The sequence below is a fragment of the Triticum dicoccoides genome, chromosome 4A (assembly GCF_002162155.2).
Source record: "Triticum dicoccoides isolate Atlit2015 ecotype Zavitan chromosome 4A, WEW_v2.0, whole genome shotgun sequence".
Taxonomy (NCBI): Eukaryota; Viridiplantae; Streptophyta; class Magnoliopsida; order Poales; family Poaceae; genus Triticum; species Triticum dicoccoides.
In genome coordinates, this window is record NC_041386.1 from 141,351,753 (window position 1) to 141,372,521 (window position 20,769).

Consider the following 20,769-nt stretch of genomic DNA (forward strand, 5'->3'; position numbering starts at 1 on the left):
TTCATAAGGTATTATTGTTGACATTACCCTTAAGGTAAGAGGTTGGGAGACAAGACTATAAGTCCCTATCTTTCTCTGTGTTAGATTGAAACTTTGTACCCATAAGTATCGCGTGAGTGTTAGTAATTGCGAAAGATTATATGATAGTTGAGTATGTGGACTTGCTGAAAAGCTCTTATATTGACTCTTTCCGACGTCATGATAAATTGCAATTGCTTTAATGACTGAGATCATAGTTTGTTAGTTTTCAATAAAGTTTCTGATTCATACTTTACCTTGTGAACGAATTGTTACTTTAGCATAAGAAATTATATGATAATATATGTTGCTATTCTAAAGATGATCATGATGCCCTCATGTCCGTATCTTATTTTTATCGACACCTCTATCTCTAAACATGTGGACATATTTATCGATATCGGCTTTCGCTTGAGGACAAGCGAGGTCTAAACTTGGGGGGGGTTGATACGTCCATTTTACATCATGCTTTTATATTGATATTTAATGCATTATGAGTTGTTATTACACATTATATCACGATACTTATGCCTATTCTCTCTTATTTTACAAGGTTTACATGAAGAGGGAGAATGCCAACAGCTGGAATTCTGGGCTGGAAAAGGAGAAAATATTAGAGATCTATTCTGCACAACTCCAAAAGTCCTGAAAGATCACGGAGCATGATTTTGAAATAAATAAGAAATATTGGGCGAAGAAAGTACCAAAGGGGGGCCACCAGCCATCCACAAGGGTGGAGGGCGCGCCCTACCCCCTGTGCACGCCCCGGCCTTGTGGGCCCCCTGCCAGGCCTCCAGTGCCCATATTTGGCTATATGGTGTCTTTTACCCTGGAAAAATCAAGAAGAAGCTTTCGGTATGAAGCGCCGCCATCTCGAGGCGGAACCTGCGTATAACCAATCTAGGGCTCCGGCAGAGCTGTTCTACCGGGGAAACTTCCCTCCGGGAGGGGGAAATCGTCACCATCGTCATCACCATCGATCCTCTCATCGAGAGGGGGTCAATCTCCATCAACATCTTCACCAGCACCAACTCCTTTCAAACCCTAGTTCATCTCTTGTATTCGGTCTTGGTCCCAAAACCTCAGATTCGTACCTGTAGGTTGCTAATAGTGTTGATTACTCCTTGTAGTTGATGCTAGTTGGTTTATCCGGTGGAAGATTATATTTTCAGATCCTTAATGATAATTAATACCCCTCTGATTATAATTATGAATATGCTTTGTGAGTAGTTACGTTTGTTCCTGAGGACATGGGAGAAGTCTTGTTATAAGTAATCATGTGAATTTGGTAGTCGTTCGATATTTTGATGAGATGTATGTTGTCTTTCCTCTAGTGGTGTTATGTGAACATCGACTACATGACACTTCACCATTATTTGGGCCTAGGGGAAGGCATTGGGAAGTAATAAGTAGATGATGGGTTGCTAAAGTGACAGAAGCTTAAACTCTACTATATGTGTTGCTTCGTAAGGGACTAATTTGGATCCATATGTTTCATGCTATGATTAGGTTTACCTTAATACTTCTTTCGTAGTTGTTGATGCTTGAGAGAGGGGTTAATCATAAGCGGGAGGCTTGCCCAAGGAAGGGCGGCGTCCATTTTGCATCATGCTTTTATATCGATATTTATTGCATTATGGGCTGTTATTTCACATTATGTCACAATACTTATGGTTATTCTCTCTTATTTTATAAGGTTTACATAAAGGAGGGAGAATGCCGGCAGCTGGAATTCTGGGCTAGAAAAGGAGCAAATATTAGAGACCTATTCTACACAACTCCAAAAGTCCTGAAACTCCACGAAATACCTTATAATAAATAATGAAAAATCCTCGCCAAAGATGAAGACCAGGGGGCCCACACCCTTTCCACAAGGGTGGGGGCGCCCCCCTAGGGCATGCCCCCCTACCTCGTGGGCCCCCTGGTGGCTCTCCGATGACCATCTTATGCTATATGAAGTCTTTCGTCGAGAACCTTTCGGGACGAAACTCCGCCGCCACGAGGCGGAACCTTGGCAGATCCAATCTAGAGCTCCGGCAGAGCTGTTCTGCCTGGGAAACTTCCCTCCCGGAGGGAGAAATCATCGCCATCGTCATCACCAACGCTCCTCTCATCAGGAGAGGGAAATCCCTATCAACATCTTCATCAGCACCATCTCATCTCAAAACCATAGTTCATCTCTTGTATCCAATTCTTGTCTCCAAGTCCGGGATTGGTGCTAGTAGGTTGCTAGTAGTGTTAATTACTCATTGTAGTTGATGCTAGTTGGTTTAATTGGTGAAAGATCATATGTTCAGATCCTTTATGCATATTATTACCCCTCTGATTATGAACATGAATATGCTTTGTGAGTAGTTACGTTTGTTCCTGAGGACAAGGGAGAAGTCTTGCTATTAGTAGTCATATGAATTCGGTATTCGTTCGATATTTTGATGAGATGTATGTTGTCTAGCCTCTAGTGGTGTTATGTGAACGTCGACTACATAACACTTCGCCATTATTTGGGCCTAGAGAAAGGCATTGGGAAGTAATAAGTAGATGATGGGTTGCTAGAGTGACAGAAGCTTAAACCCTAGTTTATGTGTTGCTTCGTAAGGGGCTGATTTGAATCCATATGTTTCATGCTATGGTTAGGTTTACCTTAATATTTTGTTGTAGTTGCGGATGCTTGCAATCGAGGTTAATCATAAGTGGGATGATTGTTCAAGTAAGAACAGCACCAAAGCACCGGTCCACCCACATGTCAAATTATCAAAGTACCGAACGCGAATCATATGAATGTGATGAAAACTAGCTTGACGATATTCCCATGTGTCCTCGGGAGCGCTTTTCCTTATATAAGAGTTTGTCCAGGCTTGTCCTTTGCTACAAAAAGGATTGGGCCACCTTGCTGCACTTTATTTACTTTTGCTACTTGTTGCTCGTTACAAATTATCTCATAACAAAACTATCTGTTACCACTTATTTCAGTACTTGCAAAGAATACCTTGCTGAAAACCGCTTATCATTTCCTTCTGCTCCTCGTTGGGTTCGACACTCTTACTTATTGAAAGGACTACGATATATCCCCTATAATTGTGGGTCATCAAGACTCTTTTCTGGCACCGTTGCCGGGGAGTGAAGCGCCTTTGATAGGTGGAATTTGGTAAGGAAAAATTCATATAGTGTGCTGAAATTTACTGTCGCTTGTTCGGGGTATCTTCACCCCGACCAGTAGAGCAAAGAGTTGTTCCTCAACCTACTGAACCTATTGAAAATAAAATTCCTTATGAGTATCCTTCGGGTATGATAGAAAAACTGCTAGCTAATCCTTTTACAGGAGATGGAACAAAGCATCCTGATGAACACCTAATATATGTGGATGAAGTTTGTGGATTATTTAAGCTTGCAGGTATACCCGATGATGTTGCTAAGAATAAGGTCTTCCTTTATCTTTGAAGGGAGACGCATTGACATGGTATAGGCTATGTGATGATACGAGATCATGGAACTATAGAAGATTGAAATTGGAATTTCATCAAAAGTATTACCCTATGCATCTTGTTCATCGCGACCACAATTATATATATAATTTTTGGCCTCGCGAAGGAGAAAGCATCGCTCAAGCTTGGGGGAGGCTTAAATCAATGTTATATTCATGCCCCAATCATGAGCTTCCAAGAGAAACAATTCTTCAAAAAAATTATGCTCGTCTTTCTGAAAATAATCGCACCATTCTCGATACTTCTTGTGCTGGCACTTTTATAATGAAGACTATTGGATTTAGATGGGATTTATTGGATAGAATTAAACGCAACTCTGAAGATTGGGACCTCGACAATGTTAAGGAGTCAGGTATGGCACCTAGTTTTGATTGTGTTAAATCTTTTATGGATACATATTTTCTGTAAGTTTAGCACTAAATATGGACTTGATTTTGAGATAGTAGCTTCTTTCTGTGAATCTTTTGCTACTTATGTTGATCTCCCTAAGGAGAAGTGGTTTAAATATCATCCTCCCATAGAAGTAAAAGTAGTTGCACCTATTAAAGTTGAAGAAAAGACTATCACTTATAATTATCCTATTGTTCCTACTTGTTATGTTGAGAAACCACCTTTCCCTGTTAGGATAAAGGATCATGCTAAAGCTTCAATTGTGGTTCATAAAAGCAATATTAAAACATATACACCTCCTGAGCAAGTTAAAGTAGAATCTAATATTGCTATTGTTAAAGATCTCTTGTCTGATAATATTGATGGGCATGTTATTCAATTCTGCGGTGAAACTGCTAGAATTGCTAAACCTTGTGCTAAAGATAAAAATAGACCTGTGGTAGGTTGTGCCTGTTATTTCTGTTAAAATAGGAGATCATTGTTATCATGGCTTATGTGATATGGGTGCTAGTGCTAGTGCAATACCTATTGACTTATACAAAGAAATTATGCATGACAGTGCACCTGTTGAGTTAGAAGAAATTGATGTTACTATTAAACTTGCTAATAGAGATACTATTTCACCAATGGGAATTGTTAGAGATGTTAAAGTCTTGTGTAGGAAAACTAAATATCCTGCTGTTTTTCTTGTTCTTGGTTACCCACAAGATAGCTTTTGTCCCATTATATTTGGTAGACCCTTCTTAAATACTGTTAATGCTACCATAGATTGCACAAGGGATGTTGTTACTGTCGGCTTAGATGATATGACTCATGAGTTTAACTTCTCTAAATTTAGTAAACAACACCGTGAAGAAGAATTGCCTAGTAAGGATGAAATTATTGGTCTTGCTTCTATTGCCGTACCTCCTAGTGATCCTTTAGAACAATATTTGCTAGACCATGAGAATGATATGTTTATGAATGAAAGAATGGAAATAGATGAAGTATTCTTTAAACAGGAACATATTCTGAAACACAATTTGCCTGTTGAAATCCTAGGGGATCCCCCTCCACCTAAGGGTGATCCCGTGTTTGAGCTTAAACCGTTGCCTGATAATCTTAAATATGCTTATATTGATGAAAAGAAGATATATCATGTTATTATTAGTGCTAACCTTTCAGAGCATGAAGAAGAAAGATCATTACCCCTTACCTTTTATCGATCAAATGCTAGAAAGATTATGCAAGCATACACATTACTGCTTTCTAGATGGTTATTCTGGTTTCTCTCAAATACCTATGTCGGCTAAAGATCAATCAAAGACTACTTTTACATGCCCTTTTGGTACTTTTGCTTATAGACGAATGCCTTTTGGTTTATATAATTCACCTGCTACCTTTCAAAGATGCATGATGGCTATATTCTCTTACTTTTGTGAAAAGATTTGTGAGGTTTTCATGGACAACTTTTCCGTCTATGGATCTTTTTTTGATGATTGCTTGAGCAATCTTGATCGAGTTTTGCAGAGATGTGAAGAAACTAATCTTGTCTTGAATTGGGAAAAGTGCCACTTTATGGTTAATGAAGGTATTGTCTTGGGGCATAAAGTTTCTAAAAGTGGTATTGAAGTTGATAAAGCCAAGGTTGATGCTATTGAAAAGATGCCATGTCCCAAGGACATCAAAGGTATAAGAAGTTTCCTTGGTCAAGCCGAATTTTATAGGAGGTTCATTAAGGACTTCTCAAAAATTTCTTGGCTTCTGACTAATTTATTACAAAAAGATATACCATTTGTCTTTGATGATGATTGTGTAGAACCATTTAAAATACTTAAGAAAGCATTAGTCTCTGCACCTATTGTTCAGCCACCTGATTGGAATTTACCCTTTGAAATTATGTGTGATGCTAGCGATTATGCTGTAGGTGCTGTTCTAGGGCAAAGAGTTGATAAGAAATTAAATGTTATCCATTATGCTAGTAAAACTCTAGACAATGCTCAAAGAAATTATGCTACTACTGAAAAAGAACTTTTAGTAGTTGTATTTGCTTGTGATAAGTTCAGACCTTATATTGTTGATTCTAAAGTAACTATCCACACTGATCATGCTGCTATTAAATATCTTATGGAGAAGAAAGATGCTAAACCTAGACTTATTAGATGGGTTCTCTTGCTACAAGAATTTGATTTGCATATTGTTGATAGGAAAGGAGCTGAGAACCCCGTTGCAGACAACTTATCTAGGTTAGAGAATGTTCTTGATGACCCACTACCTATTGATGATAGCTTTCCTGATGAACAATTAAATGTCATAAGTACTTCTTGTAGTACCCCTTGGTATGCTGATTTTGGTAATTACATAGTTGCTAAATTTATACCACCTAGCTTCACATACCAACAAAAGAAAAAGTTCTTCTATGATTTGAGACATTACTTTTGGGATGACCCACATCTTTATAAAGGAGTAGATGGTGTTATTAGACGTTGTGTACCTGAGCATGAACAGGAACATATCCTACACAAGTGCCACTCCGAAACTTATGGAGGACACCATGCGGGAGATAGAACTGCACATAAGGTATTGCAATCCGGTTTTATTGGCTTACTCTCTTCAAGGATGCCCGTAAGTTTGTCCTATCTTGTGATGAATGTCAAAAAATTGGTAATATTAGTAGACATCAAGAAATGCATATGAATTATTCACTTGTTATTGAACCGTTTGATGTTTGGGGCTTTGATTATATGGGACCTTTTCCTGCCTCTAATGGATATACACATATTTTAGTTGTTGTTGATTATGTTACTAAGTGGGTAGAAGCTATTCCAACTAGTAGTGCTGATCATAACACTTCTATTAAAATGCTTAAAGAAGTTATTTTTCCAAGGTTTGGAGTCCCTAGATATTTAATGATTGATGGTGGTTCACATTTTATTCATGGTGCTTTCCGTAAAATGCTTGCTAAATATGACGTCAATCATAGAATTGCATCTCTGTATCACCCACAGTCTAGTGGTCAAGTAGAACTGAGTAATAGAGAACTCAAATTAATTTTGCGACAGACTGTCAATAGATCTAGAAAGAATTGGTCCAAGAAACTTGATGACGCATTATGGGCCTATAGAACTGCATATAAAAATCATATGGGTATGTGTCCGTATAAAATGGTTTATGGAAAAGCATGTCACTTACCTCTCGAACTAGAACATAAGGCATATTGGGCTATTAAAGAGCTCGACTATGATTTTAAACTTGCCGGTGAAAAGAGGTTATTTGATATTAGCTCACTTGATGAATGGAGAACCCAAGCTTATGAAAATGCCAAGTTGTTTAAAGAAAAGGTTAACAGATGGCATGACAAAAGGATACAAAAGCGTGAGTTGAATGTAGGTGATTATGTATTGCTATACAACTCTCGTTTAAGACTTTTTGCAGGAAAACTTCTCTCTAAATGGGAAGGCCCCTATGTTATCGAGGAGGTCTATCGTTTCGGTGCCATAAAAAACAACAATTTCGAAGGCACAAATCCGAAGGTGGTAAACGGTCAGAGAATTAAACATTATATCTCAAATAATCTCATAAATATTGAAACCAATATTATTGAAACCGTAACCCCGGAGGAATACATAAGGGACACTTTCCAGAATGTTTCAGACTCCGAAAAGGAATAGGTATGTGGTACTATAAGCAAACCGATTCCAAAACAGTTTTTAAGGCAATATTTCTCCGTTTTGGAATATTTAGAAAAATAGAAAATTAAGTAGCAGTCCGGGAAGGACACGAGGGCCCCACGAGGGTGGAGGGCGCGCCCCCTACCTCGTGAGCACCTCGTGTGCCTTCCGGACTCCGTTTTCTTGCACGATACATATTTTGGTCGGTAAAAATTCACTATGTATTCTCCCAAAGGTTTTGATTTCCGTATCACGCAAATATTCTCTGTTTTTGTTTCAAGCTGTTTTTTTGACAGATCTAGATTATCATGACGTCCCCAAGTGCTTCCAAGGACAAGTTCTTCGAGAAGGTCATCAACCCTTACCTCGCGGAGGTGCTGCGACACCCTCAAACCATTGAGATGCGTGATGGGTTGCTGCACATCCGCGATGCTGAGGGACCAAAGGGAACCGGAAGCTTGGAGACGAGGCTCGAAGCAATGGAGCAACAGGTTTTCAAGTGCCAGGGGATGGTGGAGCGTGGAATCAACGCCAGCCACACGATGCTCGCGGAGTTCACTAACAACTACAAGCCGGATGCCAAGAACACCGAGGAGGCCATCTTCAAGCTACATGAGAAGATCGAGCACCTCCAAGCCCAAATCTATGACCTGCAAAACCAAGACTGTGAGTATGAATATAGATTCAAAAGAATGAGTTTGGCTGCAGATTCGAGGATTCCGGAGACTCGATCATCCTTCTATGATGGTGAACCTATGCCTTGGAAGATGGATGACAAGCCCGCATCATCAACAACACCTCCACCTTCTTCACAAACCAAGGAGATATAATCACATGGATATGGGCACTCCCCTTGGCAACTGCCAAGCTTGGGGGTGCCCCGGTATCGTATCACAATCACAACTCCTATCTTTACCGTTTTCCTTAGTTTGATCCTATTAGTAGTATTTTGATCTAATAGAATAAAGTTTATGGCATGATCTAGTTTTGAGTTTTGCCTTATGATCTCTCTATGTAATCGAGTATGTGAGCTATATAATAAAGATTAGTGTTGAGTCAAGGGCTTGATTTTCTTGCTATGATCTTGGGTGAATAAAAGAGAAGAGAAAAAGAATAATAAGAAACCAAAGTTCATATTGATAGTAATGACTTCACATAGAAAGAGTGTGATGATTAAAACTTGTTGGGAGTTGGCAGACACAGCTTTGGTCATCGTTGCAATTAATAGGAAGTAATAAGGAAAGAGAGGTTTCACATATAAATATACTATTATCGACATCTTTTATGATTGGGAGCACTCATCAAAATATGACATGCTAAAGAGTTGATGTTGGACAAGGAAGACAACGTAATGGGTTATGTTTCCTTATATCTGAGATAAAGTATGTTGTCATGGATCATCCAACATGTTGAGCTTGCCTTTCCCCCTCATGCTAGCCAAATTCTCAGCACCAAGTAGAGATACTACTTGTGCTTCCAAATACCCTTAAACCAGTTTTGCCATGAGAGTCCACCATATCTACCTATGGATTGAGTAAGATCCTTCAAGTAAGTTGTCATCGGTGCAAGCAATAAAAATTGCTCTAAATATGTATGATTAGTGTGGGAGAAATAAGCTTTATACGATCTTGTCATGTGGAAGTAATAAAAGCGATGGACTGCATAATAAAGGTTCATATCACAAGGGGCAATATAAAGCAACGTTCTTTCGCATTAAGATTTTGTGCATCCAACCATAAAAGCGCATGGCAACCTCTGCTTCCCTCTGTGAAGGGCCTATCTTTTATTATTATCTTCTACCTTATGCAAGTGTCATGGTGATCTTCACCTCTCCCTTTTTCATTTCATCCTTTGGCAAGCCCAGCATGCTGGAAAGAACCTGATATATATATATATATATATATATATATATATATATATATATATATATATATATATATATATATATATATATATATATATATATATATATATATATATATATATATATATATATATATATATATAATTGGATGTAGGGGGCATGAGTTATTATTGTTGACATTACCCTTGAGGTAAAAGGTTGTGGGGCGAAACTATATCTTTCTCTGTGTCCGATTAAAACTCCGTAACCACAAGTATTGCACGAATGTTAGCAATTATGAAGGACTAGATGATAGTTGAGTATATGGACTTGCTTTTTAGCTCTGACATAGACTCTTTCTGATGTTATGATAAATTTTAATTGCTTCAATGACTGAGGTTATAGTTTGTTGGTTCTCAATAAGGTTTCTGATTCATACTTTTCCATTGTGAATAGATCATCACTTGAACATAAGTAATCATATGACAATGTCTATGTATGTTGCTGTTATGAGAATAATCATGATGCCCTTATGTCCGTATTTTATTTTTTATCGACGCCTCTACCTCTAAACATGGGGACATATTTATTGTTATCGGCTTTCGCTTGAGGACAAGCGAGGTCTAAGCTTGGGGGAGTTGATACGTTCATTTTGCATCATGATTTTATATCGATATTTATTGCATTATGGGCTGTTATTTCACATTATGTCACAATACTTATGGCTATTCTCTCTTATTTTATAAGGTTTACATAAAGGAGGGAGAATGCCGGCAGCTGGAATTCTGGGCTGAAAAAGGAGCAAATATTAGAGACCTATTCTGCACAATTCCAAAAGTCCTGAAACTCCACGGAATACCTTATAATAAATAATGAAAAATCCTCGCCAAAGATGAAGACCAGGGGGCCCACACCCTTTCCACGAGGGTTGGGGACGCCCCCCCCCTAGGGCGCGCCCCTACCTCGTGGGCCCCCTGGTGGCTCTCCGATGACCATCTTTTGCTATATGAAGTCTTTCGTCGAGAAAAAAACAAGAAGCAACCTTTCAGGACGAAACTCTGCCGCCACGAGGCGGAACCTTGGCAGATCCAATCTAGAGCTCCGGCAGAGCTGTTCTGCCGGGGAAACTTCCCTCCCAGAGGGGGAAATCATCGCCATCGTCATCACCAACGCTCCTCTCACCGGGAGAGGGCAATCCCCATCAACATCCTCATCAGCACCATCTCATCTCAAAACCCTAGTTCATCTCTTGTATCCAATTCTTGTCTCCAAATCCGGGATTGGTGCTAGTAGGTTGCTAGTAGTGTTAATTACTCATTGTAGTTGATGCTAGTTGGTTTAATTGGTGGAAGATCATATGTTCAGATCCTTTATGCATATTATTACCCCTCTGATTATGAACATGAATATGCTTTGTGAGTAGTTACGTTTGTTCCTGAGGACAAGGGAGAAGTCTTGCTATTAGTAGTCATGTGAATTTGGTATTCGTTCGATATTTTGATGAGATGTATGTTGTCTAGCCTCTAGTGGTGTTATGTGAACGTCGACTACATAACACTTCACCATTATCTGGGCCTAGAGGAAGGCATTGGGAAGTAATAAGTAGATGATGGGTTGCTAGAGTGACAGAAGCTTAAACCCTAGTTTATGCGTTGCTTCGTAAGGGGCTGATTTGGATCCATATGTTTCATGCTATGGTTAGGTTTACCTTAATATTTTGTTGTAGTTGCGGATGCTTGCAATAGAGGTTAATCATAAGTGGGATGCTTGTTCAAGTAAGAACAGCACCCAAGCACCGGTCCACCCACATGTCAAATTATCAAAGTACCAAACGCGAATCATATGAACGTGATGAAAACTAGCTTGACAATATTCCCATGTGTCCTCGGGAGCGCTTTTCCTGGTATAAGAGTTTGTCCAGGATTTTCCTTTGCTACAAAAAGGATTGGGCCACCTTGCTGCACTTTATTTAATTTTGTTACTTGTTGCTCGTTACAAATTATCTCATCACAAAACTATCTGTTACCACTTATTTCAGTACTTGCAGAGAATACCTTGCTGAAAACCGCTTATCATTTCCTTCTGCTCCTCGTTGGGTTCGACACTCTTACTTATCGAAAGGACTACGATAGATCCCCTATACTTGTGGGTCATCAGGCACCCAAGCACCGGTCCACCCACATATCAAATTATCAAAGTAACGAACGCGAATCATATGAGCATGATGAAAACTAACTTGACGACAATTCCCATGTGTCCTCAGGAGTGCCTTGCTTTATATAAGAGTTTGTCTAGGCTTGTCCTTGCTACAAAAAGGATTGGGCCACCTTGCTGCACCTTAGTTACTTTATTTACTTGTTACCCGTTACAATTTATCTTATCACAAAACTATCTGTTACCGATAATTTCAGTGCTTGCAGAGAATACCTTGCTGAAAACCACTTGTAATTTTCTTCTTCTCCTCATTGGGTTTGACACTCTTACTTATCGAAAGGACTATGATAGATCCCCTATACTTGTGGGTCATCACCACATACTACGCACCTGTCTAGGAGCCTCTCATATTTTCACTTTACAGATTTGGCGCTCTGAGTCCCGGATCATGGATACAACGTATTTTAGAGGCTTGTGCACATTGATTCTGACCCAGTGAAATCTTGGTTCTGCGTCTCAATGAACATAGCCTCTCCAACTTTCCCTGCGAAGGCCGACACTAGATGGCTATATTTGTGAGGAACATCTAGGATTGAATCCAAATATCCAGAGTATCCAGCTTCACTAGTGTGGGTTTTGTGATGCCATCATATGGTGTTATAATCATAATGTCACCCCTAAAGTTCCAGGGTCAATCCTGCATCACACGTTCCCAATCTCCAAGATAGAAAAATCGCATAGTATAGAGATTGTCCTCCAGCGGCCTGAATTTCACATCATGTGCCAGATTCCATGATATTCTCATGTTATTGAAGAACGAAAAGTGGCTATGGCTTGTCGATGTGAACTCGAGCAAGTGCCATCCATCTAATCGCTCCAGAGGTGCCTCCTTTTCATCATAGACGACGCCCTCAAGGTCCTCCTCACGGAGTCCTAACTCAGCCATCATCCTCTCAACGTCGGTCGCTGACCTCGAGCTCGCCCTAGCCTCTGCCGGTGGCGTTCCCTTAGTCGCCATGTTTGGAATCCTAACCCAAATATTAGATCGGGTGTTGCTGAACGAGTCCTATTCCACCAATCACCTCGAGGACTCAACCAAGGCCGGGTGGAGATACAAAGACCCCCCTTAATCTGCCCGAGTCTCCTGCCTGAGATAGCGGTCGTGGTTGGGAACAACTAATTCAACGAGACATGGCGTCGCTGAGAGAACAAGAAACCCTAACACTGAAGGAAAACTTTTCAACACATATTTGGTTTATACACTTCCTGGAGTTTCATTTAGCTGATAGCCCATGGATCTAATCTAGTTGGTCTTTTTCCAGTAAAGTGCAGCCCATGGAGAGGTAGTCAAGCAGGTTAGTACCATTCACTACCTTTAAAAAAGGAGGATTACCTCCTCTGCATCAATCAATACACAGAACCATCTTTATTATTATTCAACAGAATCTGACTACATAAATACATAGATCAATCTGAAGCCTCCTATCTAGCGAACAAAGTCGCAACACCTACACCTGATATTGTGCCTGGACTGCATGAACGTGCATCGGGCCGAGAGCACCATCTGGTCAGGCTGACCCGCAACATGCATCGCATGCGCATGCTCTCTATCTGCCACTACCATATTCCATCGTCCCATCTTCAGGAAAGATCAACTTATTCACCTTGCCAAGCCATACTGTTGTGGACGCTACCACGACGCTAGACAGTGTCACCCTCCTGCACGCATCCATCCACCCGCTCCCGTCGCCGAAACTCTGCTACGCCGCGCCACTGCCCATCGTTGGCCTTGCGGTAGATGTAACACTGCTCCTCCTCTTGTCCCCAACTAGCCGTTGCTCCAAAACTATGCCCCCATGAGGGAGAACAACACCGAAGACACCATCATCGTTCGACCCGGGAGACCCAGATCTCGAGTTTTCCTTGGAGCATCATGAGCATGGTGCCACAACCTTCCACGAGGATGCCTCGAGAAGGAAACAACGCCACAGACACCGCCATCGTCTTCCATGACCACAGTCGACACGATTCACTGGAAGTCGCGTTACCCCGATCTCGTGGTTGGCTGGATCCGTGCGGAGCCTCGCCGTAAGACGAATATCACCGCGGGTACTCTGATATGGAGCCTCCAGCGCCCCTCACAGGTCCCTCCATGCACCGTGGGCCATTCAAGGCCACACCGCGACGGATCTGGACAGGACTCCAGATTTGTAGCCACCGCTGCCAGCCATCTCCATGCCGAGCAGCCCATCACAAGGCAACCACTCCGCCAACCATGGAGCTCCCTCGCCGCCACACAGTAGGGGCGCCGCCCTAACTGCCTCCCCGGCTTCCCCACAAGATGCGCCCCTGCCACCTATTGGGAGATCCCGTCGCATCCACCCGTCCTGGAGCCTTTGGCGCCGGGCCCGCCGCCTCTGCGGCCCTTGCCAGCGGCAGGAGCAGGCTAGATCGAGGGCTGGCGGTGCTAGGGTCTTAGGACCCCTGGCGTCGCCCAGGGGAGGCGACGCGAGGGGTACCAGAGCTAACCACTGCTGCTCCCTACCATTCACTACCTTAAAAAGAGGCGTCATCTTAGGCTCCTTCATCCTTCAGATCTAAATTGTATTCCGATAAACATCATTGATCAACAAAGTGAAGCATGTGTTAGCCCAATAAAACTTTTAAAAAATAGAGGTCACCATTCTTTTTTTCCTTTTTAAAAATGAACACTATATTATTACATCAATATTCAAGATGATCCAAATACAACCGGCCTCTGCAACAATAAAACACTAAGAGACTATTTAAACTTCGAAAACCCACACAACCAATCATGTTGGAGGATGATAATTCGTCATATAACTATAGCACTGTTGCACTACTACATTTTCTCCTCCCACTTTATTCTTACATGGTCTGAAAAAGGAGGGATAATTCCCAGCCTCTATGTCAAGTGTTCCACACATATAAAAGAACACTATACAATCGCTTGTTTGAGAGAAATGTATGCATCACACATCCTATTGCTAGACTACTGCTTCTAAGTGGTTGTACCGATATTTTTGTGTGTCATGCGCCTCCACACTTGCAGTAGAGCTTTACTACACTTACAGTGAGGTTAGCTATGAATATTGTGTGTGTGTGATGTGGCTTTGTTTAATTGGATAGTACAAGCCACCCTGAAATTCATAGAGGGGATTAGTGGGGATTGGGGAAGGAGATGTCGTTTTATAAGTAAGATACGTAATAATTTCATTGGTGTAGCACTTTTGCTTGTAGTAGAGCCGTGCTATGCATACGGCGATTTGTGTCTGATGCGTGTCCGATGCACAATAGGCACCATCCGAAGCAGTTCGCTGGCACCTTCAGTCTGTTGGGTATGAGTGACATGCGCATGTTGTACAAAAAGCGTCGGATGCAGATCAATTCCGCTTGCAGTAAGCACCATACTGTTCCAATGAATAGCCATGTAACCTATAAAAACACAACTCTATGTTTATTAAATGCAATATCATTGCAACTATTTCACGTGGCTTGAACATAAAACATAGACTCCAACTACAGTTTGGACCTTAAGTACTTTTGTCTAGTGATAACCAATTTTTGTACATATCCGAAATACTATAAGACCAACTAAATAAGAGATACTATAAAATCATAAAGATTGGGAGCCAAGATATACCACATATCACACTAGCCGAGTGCAAAAAGGGCATTGCAAGAGCAAGTGTTTAATCTAGAAACTCTTTACTTTTGCATGAACAACAAGATGTGGGGGAAGTACAAAGAAACTTATGTCTCATGGGTGTTTATGGCTGCTTGAAGACATTGTTGGGGGAAGTAATTGACTTAGTCATGGGTGGTATTCATATCTTACAAGGGTTCAACCGTAGTTGTCTTTGTCTTATACTCTGCACAATAATTCATAAAAAGATGGTTCTGTGCATTAGAATGATGGACACGCCGATAGTTTAAACTCCTTTATCATTATTGTTTTTTTGAAAATTCTGCCTTTTGGTTGGATTGCATGTAATAGACTCCTTAGGGCATCTTCAAAGCTGACTCTCAAACCTTCACTATATGTCCGGACCATAGTGTTCGGACCACTTTTGCCATCCAATGGGAACCTACATATGTCCCCTTAGCAGTTCAGACGTACGGATTTCGGTATCCAAGAGACAAACGTGAGGGGGCTTTGCCGGAGTCCGGACATGTACTTGACCAATCACATGCATGGTCCCTCTCTCCTCTCAACCTCACATGCATGGTCCCTCCCTTTCTCTCTTCCAACCGGACACATCACAAATATCCCACCACGTGCATGGTCGCCGCTTACTTTTTCTATTTCCAACCGGATACTTTATGATTAACATTGGATGACTCTTTCTCGCATCATGTCAGCGGACCATGTCCGGACATAAAATGGACATATACCCAAGACATTTGCAGGTCAGCTTTGCAGATGCCTTTAGTTCGTAAACTGATTCTAGTGTGGCATGTCCTGTTTTGTTTGATTTGGCAATTTCACCCTGTTTACACTAAACTATGAAATAAATTATGGCCTTTGCATCTTGATGCAAACACCATATACTACGTACTGAAGCCTAATTTTCAAAAACTAAAATAAAATATAAGGACATGGCACAAACTATCTATCATCAGTTCATAGCCGACAGCAGGCAGGTTCACATCACGAATGGATCAAATAGATCCCCACCTTAGACCACATACACATGCATGCATTGTGCCTAGTTTTAGTTACGAAATATCAATGGCAATCCCTTGCAAAGTCTCCCTTGCAAAGTCCGTATTGTGCGCCATCGCAAATCATCACCTCACTGCGCTCCCGCTTTCCACTTGGGCAATCCAGAAGCTCAGTAAGATCACTCGTAACTTCATCTGGTGTGGGGAAGACTCGGAAAACACGTCTGGCGGACATTCTCTGGTCAACTGAAAGACTGTCTGCCGGCCTAAACCCATGGGGGGCCTGGGAATCACTGACCTCGAGAGATTTGGTCGGGCGCTCCGACTGCGCTGGCCTTGGCTTATGTGGACTGATCCTGGCCGCCAATGGGTGGGCTCTGCGGTGCCCTGCGATGAGACGGATATGGCGCATTTCAGGGCTTCTACCACCATCTCCTTGGGCAATGAGAGAAAATCCTTATTCTGGCACGACAACTGGACAGGACGGGGTCCCCTGTCTCGGGCCTTCCCGGAGCTGTATAAAATTGCCACCAGGAAGAGGAGAACTGTGATGAAGGAGCTCCAGGAGGAGAACTGGATCAGATCGGTGGCCCGTCTTTCATCGCCTACCCATCTGCAGGAGTTCATTGCCCTCGCATCAGCTATCTCTCAGGTTGAGTTGAACCCGGACCAGGAGGACTCCATCACTTGGCGGTGGACCCCAAATGGCATATACTCTGCTGCTTCGGCCTACGCGGTCCAGTTCTCTGCATCCTATCCCAGGTTTTCCCCCGCCAAGATTTGGGAGGCACACGCTGAGCCAAAATGCAAGTTCTTCGCCTGGCTTGTGCTCCACGGAAAAATCCTCACGGTCGACATGCTAGCCATTCGTGGCTGGCCGCACGACCCTCGCTGCCCCCTTTGCCTTGGGGCACCGGAGACGGCCACTCATCTCTGCAAGGACTGCCCGTTTGCCGCCGCAATTTGGTCTCACGTCCAGGTGTGGACGGGAGAGGATTCTGGGGCCACGCCCACGTTGCCCCCTTCGATGGGGATTTCGGACTGGTGGGATTCGTTCACCACCAATTTGCCCAAGGACGACGGAAGAAGGCGGAGCGGTCGCTTCCTTTACACCATCTGGAACATCTGGAAGGAGCGAAACCGACGCATCTTCAATGGAACTCGCCTCACGCACTTAGAGGTAGCAGCTATTGCCTTCGACGACATCAAGCAAAGGACTTTGGCTTTTGGCCGAGCACAGGTGGCAGCCGGTATCGGTTGATTAGTTCCTAGGGGTTTTTGTTCGGTTTCTCTCAGAAAACCGAAACTCTCTTGTACATAAACTTTACCCTCCTTCTTATATGAAAAGACAATGCTTCTGCCGGTTTCTCAAAAAAAATATCAATGGCAATCGACCGCATGGCACCACTTGATCAAGCTGGATCGGAGAAAGCGAGGGAGCGAACGTGACACGTTCGTTTCGTCTGGAGACCTAGTCCTCGAAGGCATAGCTAGTGGCCCGCTGCTCACTCGTCACTTGCACATCCAGGGAACAGTTTTCATGCTCGCCCAGTTGCTGGCCTGGACGGACTACGACGCAGTGCTATTGCCAATTGTCACTGGCTAGGACATTTCCTTCTCCTATGCTTTGATGAAGACGACCCATCGTTTCCTTCCTCCCCTGTTGTCGAGTACTTTCGGTGATTAAATCCCAACTCGTGCAAGATTAGGTTTTTCTCCGAAAAGGATGATAACCCCCGGTCTCTGCATCGAGGCAAGATTAGATGTTCTGTCGAATTTTTCAATAGCAGGCACGACATCGATGTTACGATCCAATTGGAATGAAATACATTGAGTGCTGAAAATTAACATTCCAGCGTCCTAGAGTAGTGGCCTGCGATAGCGTGGGGGTGCTTGAACCGAACTGCTGTTTCGGAGCTTTGCCTTAGCCTTAGCCTGAAAGGAGGACGATGAGACGACCAAGTACGTACATCCATTATTTATCCGCACAAACTGATTTCATTTTGTTCAAAACGTAATAAGTTGAGTATGAACAGTATAGTACAATAATGTAGAGCTATATAATTAGGGTGGTTCACAGTTGACCATATACATATATAAGAAACCACAAAAATCTGATGCCAGCCACAAGTACATGCATACAAATACATAAAAGCTCATGCATATGGACGTCGACTCCGAAAGGCAAGTGAGCTGGTTCGTGAGTATTGCTTTTCCGGCTCGCCGGTACAATTTACAGCGCCTAATAATTCAGATAGGTACACGCATGAGTATGAAACTATGAAAGTTCAGTCGAACAAGGCACATGTTTCAGACCTGCAGTCCTCCAGGATCCAGAATGCCCATCGATCTCATTGCCGAGAGAGCAGCTATCATATCGGATTATCTGGTGGCATGCTGTCACGCACATCACAGAGCCAAAGATCAAAAAGCTTATGTGCGTCTCGTGTAGCCAGTGAAATCCTCAACTTTTCTCAAACGAAGTAAAGTATAACTTGTTGGATTTTCTAAAAACCGCTCCTTTTTTGTACAAAAGGTGCTGAAAGCCTGAAGTGCTCTCCAACAGCATGTTCAGATGACCCAGTTCAGAAGCAAAGGCAAGGCCCCAAGATAAGAAAAAAAGAAAAACCAAGACGAAAACACAGACGGCTTTTGGGTCAACCACCTTTTACACGTCGGAAATAATTGGGAACGGACAGTTCAGTTGGAAAAGAAAAGAAAGCAGAAAAGTGGGCAATTGTGTGAAGGAAATTCCAGACTTGTTGTGTTCCTCAAGTGCCATCGGGAACCCAGCAAACTTCACATCAAGGATTTGTTTGGTGCGTGCTACGCTGAAAGCAACACCCTCAACTTTCCCCCGGATACGGGAGGCTTTCCGCCGCTCTGGTATGAATCTCTGCATCCGTGTACTTGGTTTATCCAGACTTTTTGGTTTCCTGCAAGCTTGGATTTGTTCCCTACGTATGCATTTTTTGTTGCCAAGAATATCTGAGAGGTGCCACTCTTAAGGAAGCATCAGTTCCTGGCTCAACAAGTTTTCAATGTGTGGTCAAATCAAATCAAGAGGGAGTAGCTCTGTTCAGCTGAAGACCGGTCATGACACCAAGGAAACAGAAAAGGAAAAAAAAATGAAGGTGACACGTCACACATTGCTTGAGGCTCCAATACAATATACTACTTTTATTCAGCTGCAAGAGCAAGCCCCAGTAGCAGGAGTACACACCATAATCCATGATCTAGACCAAATAAATCACGCTGCTAATTCAAGCACGCAAAGCAACTCCTTTGATTTCTAGTTTACTCATTCGTAGGCGTAGGCTCTGTTGTTAGATGGCGAGGACGAGGCCCGGCAGCGACTTGCGCGCGCGGTCGGTGCGGCGGCTCTGCCACAGGCACTTGGGCCACTTGGGCGTGTGCGCCGGCGAGGAGAGGCCCGAGGACGTGGACGAGGAGGGGGAGGAAGAGGCAGAGGAAGAGGAGGAGTGGCTAGGGGAGCCCGCGCTGGCGTTGTTGGTGGCCGCCGCGGCGGAGAGGCGGGTGACGGTGAGGTCGGTGTTGAAGTACTCCCTGAGCTGGGTGATCACCCCATCGGGCCCGACGGTCCAGGCGTGCACCCAGTAGAGGAGCTGGCCGGCGCTCCCCTCGGCGATGACGGTGGAGCCGAAGGCGTCGACGGAGCGCGGGCAGAACCTGAACTCGGCGTTGGTGCCGGCGCCGGTGAGGAGGCGCATCATGTGCTGGTGCGCGGGCGGGCCATGGAACCACCACTCGAGGTCCGGGGCGAGCAGCTCCTGCGCCCGGCGCGCGTCGCGGGCGTTGAGCGCCTCGTAGAGGCGCAGCACGAGGAACTTGCCGCGCTGCTCCTCCGTCTCCCCGGCCAGCTCCGCGTCCGGCGCCGGCGCCGCCGCGAGGGACTGCTGATGGTTAGCCAGCTCCTGGCGCGAAGCCCCGCGTAGGCTTCGGTCTGCACTGCTTGAAGGAGAGGTCGAGGAAGCCTCTTGCGACGGGAGCGCGGTACTGGAGGCTGGTGGAGGCGATGGATTGAGGTTGGAGCTGCTGGAGACTGGCGAGAGGGGTGGAGGGTTTAGCGGGCGCGGAGCAGCTTATATAGGCCGCGCGCGTGCGTGCTTATCCCTGGGGAGGGCGCGTTTTTGAAGCGTTACTACTCTAGGTGCCATTTTCATTTGTGTCGTCGGGACAAGTTTAGGAGCGGTGGCAAACATGCGTTTTTTCCCCAGCTTAGTGCAAGATACGGTGCAACGCTAGGTGCGTCAAAGTTCGTGTGTGAGCCATAAGCCATTGGATGAGACCTCTACGGCTGCAGTGTGTGCTTCAGACCCGGCAAGTGGCTAAATTGGGGTCTTAGGTCTTAAATGTTAGGTTTGGTTGCGATGTCTGTTTGGTATTAGGCCCAGGCTATCTGCATTCCTTCATCAACTGGATAGATGTAGCGACAGTTTGTTGATTAGACGATATTTTTAGCTTTACTGTTGTATGACTTTATAGAGTCTTGTAAGAATAATTAATAAAGTAATCGTATGCATCG

At 43.5% G+C, this 20,769-nt stretch overlaps 1 protein-coding gene across 1 annotated transcript; it reads right to left on the reverse strand.

Moving 5' to 3' along the window:
- Window positions 1–19,277: 19,277 nt before the first annotated feature.
- Window positions 19,278–20,316, reverse strand: LOC119285447 (senescence associated gene 20-like). Its single transcript, XM_037564719.1, has one exon. The coding sequence runs from the start codon at window positions 19,955–19,957 to the stop codon at window positions 19,550–19,552; it is 408 nt and encodes a 135-aa protein (XP_037420616.1). The 5' UTR covers window positions 19,958–20,316; the 3' UTR covers window positions 19,278–19,549.
- Window positions 20,317–20,769: the final 453 nt, after the last annotated feature.

Coding starts and splice junctions, on each gene's coding strand:
- LOC119285447 (XM_037564719.1), bottom strand. CDS start 19,957: ATGATGCGCCTCCTCACCGGCGCCGGCACCAACGCCGAGTTCAGGTTC.